At 37.8% G+C, this 7,731-nt stretch overlaps 1 protein-coding gene across 1 annotated transcript in view; it reads left to right on the top strand.

The window, feature by feature from the left end:
• Positions 1 to 561: 561 nt before the first annotated feature.
• RPGRIP1 (RPGR interacting protein 1) overlaps positions 562 to 7,731 on the top strand; it is a gene marked incomplete at its 5' end in the record, with an annotated part of 58,867 nt that continues 51,697 nt past the window's right edge. Inside the window, 2 exon segments of the mRNA XM_079128693.1 lie at positions 562 to 634; positions 4,004 to 4,136. Coding sequence (XP_078984819.1) covers positions 562 to 634; positions 4,004 to 4,136 — 206 coding nt within the window.

Raw genomic sequence — 7,731 nt, 5'->3', positions numbered from 1 at the left:
CCTGATCCTATCACAGTGGTGGGAATTGGATTTTAGAGTTTAAACTGGTTCCTGGGAGTCATCTCTTGTAAATTGTGTGGAGAATAGGGTTAAAGGCCCATTTCCAGGAGAAAGTGTGATCAATGGTTTCCAGGCTACGCATTCACTTAAAAATTGATCTGGGCCTGGGGATATAGCTCAGTTGATAGAGTGCTTGCCTCCAATACACAAGGCCCTGAGTTCAATCCCCAGCACCACAAAAAAAAAAAAAAAAAAAAAAAAAAAGAAAAAGGAAAAAAATTGATCTAACACGATGTGCATTAATTCTATAACCAGAAAATATTGACTTTGATTTTGAGTAAATAATGTCATTAACATTCAATACATGGTCTTATTCTTAGAGTAGTCCACATCAGACAAATATGACTATGATGTGTCATATACCATCATGAAAGTGCTGAGAAATTCCTGCTACAATTTAAGTACAGACTGCAGAAGTCACCCTAAAGTTTCCTCTAATTGGCTAAACTTTTCCTCTGTTTTGTGTCTTCTGGAATCTCTTACAACTTGAGAGCTGAGACTATGTCACATCTGGTGAAACATATATCAGGAAACCTGCTAGTCAGAGACATGGACTCAATACCTCTGTTGAAAGGTAAATCTAATGCCTGGGGACAGATGTTTTTGAGAATTAAAACAACTGCTTTGCTTTCAGTTCTTCTCTTCAATCTTTTCAATACCAGTTCTTAAAATAGTTTTTCATCTTTTTTTCTTCTTCCTCCTTCCCTCCCTCCCTCCCTTCCTTCCTTTCTGTGTGTGTGTGTGTGTGTGTGTGTGTGTGTGTGTGTGTGTGTGTTACTAAAAGGTATTGAACCCAGGGCCTCATACATGCTAGGCAAGAAAAGTCTTACAGTAAAATTTCTATGTGCAGGCTTAGGAAATAAAGCTAACTATCAACACGAAAGACAACATAGTAAAAGCCAAGAACAAACCTGTGTGTTTTACGCATCTATGCATATGATTAGTTCATCTGTCCCACTAAACAGTAGTAGTTAAGATGAAAGGGTTTTGCCTCTTTTGCCTTGCCTTAAGATATTTTTGTAGGGCTGGAGTCGTAGCTCACTGATAGAGTGCTTGCTTCGCACTTGTGAGGCACTGGATTTGATCTTCAGCACCACATAAAAATAAACAAATAAAATAAAGATATTACGTTCATCTATGACTAAAAAATATTTTTAAAAAAAAGTGGACATGAGGGCTGGGGATATAGCTCAGTTGGTAGAGTGCTTGCCTCGAAAGCACAAGGCCCTGAGTTCAATCCCCAGCACCACACACACACACACACACACACACAAAAAAAGTGAATATGAATGACTCAGTTACTTTTAAAAACTTGGATAAATTTCAAAACCAATGTTGAGCAAAAGAATATGTCACAGAAGAGTAAATAAAGAATGGTTTAGTATGTGTAATTATGAAAAGCAGGAAAGACTGAATTATGTATTGCTTAGGAATATATCTATATATACATATGTATATATGATAAATTTATAAAAAGAATTTTAAGAGAAATTTTAGTATCTTTATAAAATTATGAAGCAATATAAGAGAGGTATTACTACAGCTTTTGTGGGAAGGCAGGAATAGAAAGAATAAGGAATTCATAGAATGTTCTTAGTATACATACTAGTAATGTTCTATTTTTATTTATTTATTTATTTTAGTTGTCAATGGACCTTCATTTTATTTATTTATATGTGGTACTGAGAATCAAACCCAGTGCCTTATACATGCTAGGCAAGTGCTCTACCACTGAGCTATAGCTCCAGCCCCAATGTTCTATTTATAAAGTTGGGTTATATGTATGCTTGCTCCCAGCTATGTGAACAGTCTTTTTTTAAATATCTTTTTTAGATGTTGATAGACCTTTACTTTTATTCTTTTATGCAGTGCCGAGAATCAAACCTAGTGCCTCACACATGCTAGGCAAGTGCTCTACCACTGAGCCACAACTCCAGTCCCTATATAAACAGTTTTTAAGGATAATTTACATACTGAGATTGGTGTGGTGGCACACACCTGTAATCTCTTTGACTCAGGAGGCTGAGATGGATGATTGAAAATTTGATGCCAGCCTGGGCAACTTAGCAAGACTCTGTCTCAAAATAAAAAATAAAAAGGGTCAGGCATGTAGTGCCCTGAGTTCAATCTCCAGTACCTGTCCCCCCAAAAAAAGAAAAAAATATAACAAAATTCACTCTTTAAAGTATGTAATTCAATAATTTTTAGTATATTCAGAGTTGTGTATTCACTATCGCTATCTAATTTTAGAACATTCATCACCCTGAAAAGAAACCCTGTACAGGGCTGAGGGAGGGAGGAGAGAAAGAAAAGGTGAAATACTGGGGAACAGTATTGGCCAAATTATATTTTTATATTATGTGCAAGTATGAATATGTAATAGCACTTTCCACCATTATGTATAATTATAATACACCACTTAGTAGAATTCCTAAGCTGTGGAAACAGGCAGATGCCAAGATCTTTCATTTGCCTGACAATTTTACCTTGAGAAAAATTTAGTGAGCAGCCAGCTTTACTTGTCATTTATTTCAGTCCTCTTTGGAAAAAGTTATTTCATTGAAAATCGAGGGGCTGGGGTTGTAGCTCAGTGGTAGAGCACTTGCCTAGCATGCATGAGGCACTGGGTTTGATCCTCAGCACCACATAAAAATAAATAAATAAAGGCATAGTATCCATCTACAACTAAAAATTTTTTTCAAAAGAAAATTGATAAATATGATATGTCTACTGTTTCACATGACAGCAAAGACACTGATATTTAATCCTCTTATTTATTTTTATTTTTTATTTTGTTCTTTTTCATTAATTAATGATATTTAATCTTCTTAACCCAAACTTTCATGTGAGCCAGGCATGGTGGTGCAGGCCTATAATACCAGAGATTCAGAAGGCTGAGGCAGCAGGATTGCAAGCTCACAGTCTCAGCAACTTAGCAAGGCCCTAAGCAACCTGTCTCAAAATAAAAAAATAATAAGGGCTGGGGATAGACTCAGTGCCCCTAGGTTCAATCTCTAATACTGAAAAACAAAACAAAACAAAACAAAACAAAATGTTAATCTGTAATGGTGTCAATGATTTGAATATGAGTTCTGAGGTTTTAAAGTGATTCTCTGTCAATGTGAGATCAGAGCTGACACAGGCCAGTGAACACTCATGCTGCCCAGGAAGAGAATTCTAAATTCCTTTGCCCAGAACAAGGAGAGGCTGTATCCCAAAGAGGCAGCTTGGGGAGAGGGTAATCAGGAGAGGTTTTTTTGCCCTTTTTTTTTTTTTTTTTTTTTGGCGGCACTGGGGATTGAACCCAGGGCCTTATGCTTGTGAGGCAAGCACTCTACCAACTGAGCTATATCCCCAGCTATGCTTTTTCTTATTGGGGTTTTGAAAATGGTCATGGGCACAGTCCTTGTGTAGGTTCAAATTGTCTACTAAGGAGGAAAAATAGATTAAAAAGAAAGATTAAGTAGAAAAAATCCCTACTTGATATTTTTATGAAAAGAATGTAGTTTGCACAGAGGAGGTCATCTTGGCTAATGCTGGAATTATAGGGGGAATCCTCCCAGAGGTCCATTAGTGGTCATGGCACATACTTTTCTGACTCAAGTTAGATTCATGCTCTTTGTATAAGAATATGATGACAGCCGGGCGCTGTGGCACATGTCTGTAATCCCAGCAGCTCTGGAGGCTTAGGCAGGAGGATCTCGAGTCAAAGCCTGCCTCAGCAACTTAGCAAGGCCCTAAGCAACTCAGCGAAAGCCTGTCTCTAAATAAAACACAAAATTTGGGCTGAGTATGTGGCTCAGTGGTCAACTGCTCCTGAGTTCAATTCCTGGTACCGCCCCCCCCCCAAAAAAAAAAAAAAAAAAAGATGTGATAAGAGACCTGATGGGTTAAAAAAATTACGTGTAAAAATGCTTCCAATTACCTTCTTTTGGGACTTTAGGTAAGAATATAAAAACTCAACTACCCTCGAGCAAGATGAGCCGACAGGAACTAGAAGACAGTCTCTTTCGACTTCATGAAGATCACATCTTGTTGAAGGAGCTCTTTTGGAAGCAAAAGGATGAGATCAAAAGGTACCTACAGCCCTGGCATAGTGGCATACACTTATAATCCTAGCAACTCAGGAAAAGTTGAGGAAGAAGGATTGTAAATTTGAGGCTGGCCTCTGCAACTTAGCAAGACCCTGTCTCAAAAAATAAAAAAATAAAAATAGGCTGGGGATACAGTGGTAGAATGACCCTGAATTCAATCCCCAGTCCCACAAAAAAAATTAAATAAAATAAATCATATTGATTCTTTACTGTGTGCAGGCATGTATAAGTGTTTTATGAACATATATTGATGAATTTAACATTGTAAATACTATTAACTCATTTCATAGTATGAAGGAAGTATTATTATGAGAAAAGGGGACACAAAAAAGGTCAAATAACTTGCTTGATAACACCTAATGAGTAGCAGAGTTGAAAGTTCTTTACTCAAAAATATGCCATATACAGTGACCTTAGGTTATTGTCTTTCCAAGGTGGATCTCTGGGGTGAAACCTGGAATGGAATCTAAGATGGGGATGCGGAGAAATAAACAGATGGATATAGATGGAAAAATGGGAGTTCCAGAGGTCTACCTCTAAGACTTTGGTTTTCAATTTTGGTACTGGGGATTGAACCCAGAGGTGCTTACCACTAAAGCCACATTCCCTAGTTCTTTTCATTTTGTTTTTAAATTTGGCGACAGTGTTTGACCAATTTGCTGAGGGTGGCCTACAACTTTTGATCTTCCTGACTCAGCCTCCCAAGTTGAGTAACTGGGATTACAGGCCTGTATCACTGCATCCAGCTTCTCGGACACCCATGAACACAACTGCAATAGAACAAGCTGGGCTTATTATTCATTACAGTTACATAAAGAATAGAGAAAATGCACACCATAGAGAATTAAAGGTATCACAGTAAATATATTAGAACCTATTACAATATTTGGGCTTTGGTTGATTGATTCAAAGAAATAGAATCCTTCTCTAAATACTTCAGATTTTGTGCTATCTGAAAGCATCTGAGATAGGGGACATAGCGATGCAAAACTGTAATCCCAAAGACATGGAAAGCTGAGGCACAAGGATTTGAGGCCAGACTGGGCAATCTAGTAAGACCGTGTATGAAAATAAGAAATAAAAAGGGATGGCAATATAGCTCAGTAGAAGAGTGTCCCTGGGTCCAATCCCCAGTACCACAGGGAAGGGAAGGGAAGGGAAGAAGGAAGGAAGGAAGAAAGAAATGAATACAAAAATGAAACAGCAGAGACAAATCTGTTTGGGTATATCAACAGGGATGGGAGATAGAGCAAGGTTGAAGCTATGATTGTCAAAGAAGTTGCACTAACTCATATTGGCCTGGAGAGAAGAATGTTTGGTATTTTGTTTTTGTGTGTGCTTAAAATTATGTGTTGACTTACTTGGTCTCACTCTTTCATGGTCTCTGAGTGACCTTGTGTGATGTTGGTGTACTCTGAGGTGTCCAACAGGAGAACAACATGGCCTAGCTGTGAGCACCAGACTAGCTTCAAAGAGTACTGAGGACCAGCTGTGTCAAACCAGTTCACCGATGCCAAGGCCAACTTTTTTTAACTTTCTCATTGTAATCCCAAGGAGTGATTCAGAACATCATTTAGAATCTACAAGTTTGGAGGTTTCAACTGTAGACCAACACTCTTCAAAGCGGATGCTTCTTTAATATGGTGGAAAACTTGAGAATCTGGTGAAGTCAGAAGGTTGCATGGGCCATGTATTAGTCACCTTTCTGTCACTATAATGATATACCTAAGGCAGTTAGCTTTAAGGAGAAAAGTTTTATCTTGGCTCACAGATCTAGAGGTTCCTGTCCAAGATCAAGTTACCCCATTCTTTTTTTTTCTTTTTTTTGAACCCAAGGGTGCTTAACCACTAAGCAACATTCCTAGCGCTTTTTTTTTACAGTAGAAAAATTTAAGGCTTTTATATTTATGTATGAAACCTAGCACTTAAAAAAATTTTTTTTAGATGTCAATGAACTTTTATTTTATTCATTTATTTATATGTTATGCTGAGAATTGAATTCAGTGCCTCACACATCCTAGGCAAGTGTTCTACCACTGAGCCACAACCCCAGCCCAGCCACATCCCCAGCCCCCCAGCACTTTTTACTTTTTATTTTGAGATAGGGTTGCTATCTAGGTTGCTTGCAGCCTCACTAAGTTGCTGAGGCTAGATTCAAACTTGTGATCCTCCCTGCCTCAACCTCCTGAGCCACTGGGATCACTGGTGTGCACCACTGTGCACAGCATGCCTTGATTTCTTTATCTGGATATAAGGATATGTAATAATAATAGCTAACACCTATAGTGTTACAATGCAAAATCATTGTTCTAAGCACTTTATGTATATGAACTTACTTAATCTTCACAACCATCTAGCATAGCAGGTATTATTTCAATCTTTATTTATGGATTAGGAAGCTTGAGCATAGAAAGTTTAAGTTTTCATGCCCAAGACCACATCTGTAAATGTCAGAATAGGCAGGCAGTATGTCTTGGTTGGCTCAGACTTCCATAACAAAATATCATAAACTAGGTAGCTTAAACATTAGAAATTTATTTTCTCAGTTCTAGAAACTAGATTAGGGTGCCTGTATGGCCAAATTTTGGTGAAGGCTATCTTCCTACCTTGCAGACTGCTTTTTTGCTGTGTCATCACATGACACAGCAGGGATGGGATTGCTGGGGGCTGGGATAGGACTGTCCTCTTGTAAGGTCACAGTTCTATCAGATTGGTGCCCCGCAGGTATGACCTCAATTAGCCTTAATAACCTTGTAACAACCCTATCTCCACAGTCAAGTTAAAGTTTAGGGATTCAACATGAATTTGGGGGTGGGGATACAGGTCAGTCCATAGCTCAGTGAGACCACAGAATATGATGATAATGGTAAAATTCATGATTTTAGGTCAAGATAACAAATAGTAACTATCCATAATAGTAAGGTAAAGGTGGGTATATACTAGGAACTATAAAAGATTAATCCTTAATTTGGGACACACCTGTATAAAGGGAGGTATAGACAAATGGAAGATAGAAATAAATTTTAAAATTATGGCCAGATCTTGTGGCGCATGATTATAATCCCAGCTACTTGGGAGGGTGAGGCAGAAGGATCACAAGTTTTAGGCTGGCCTGGATAACTTAGTGAGTAGAGCCCCATCTCAAAAATAAAAAGGGCTGGGGCTGTAGCTCAGTGGTAGAATGCCCCTGGGTTTAATCCCCAGTACCAAAAACGAAAGGAAACAAAACAAAACTACTACTTATATTTATCACTTTTTAAAAGCTGGTATTTTTATTTGTTTTATAATGACTATAATTCAGTACAGGATTGTGTGTCTATATATATGTGTATATATATATACATAGAAATGCAAATTATATATGTGTAATTATAATGTGTATATAAATTAAATTATATACACAGATTATATATATATAAACACACATATATATGTACATATGTAATGGGGGGTACTGGGGATTGAACCCAGGGTGCTTAACCACCAAGTCATATCACCAGCCCTTTTTAGTTTTTGTTTTCAGACAGGGTCTCATCAGGTTGCCCTATCTGGTCTGGAATTTGTGATCCTCCTGCCT

The sequence above is a fragment of the Sciurus vulgaris genome, assembly GCF_902686455.1.
Source record: "Sciurus vulgaris genome assembly, chromosome: 2".
Classification (NCBI taxonomy): domain Eukaryota; kingdom Metazoa; phylum Chordata; class Mammalia; order Rodentia; family Sciuridae; genus Sciurus; species Sciurus vulgaris.
Note: the sequence above shows the minus strand (reverse complement) of the source record. Positions and strands in the feature narration are given on the sequence as shown.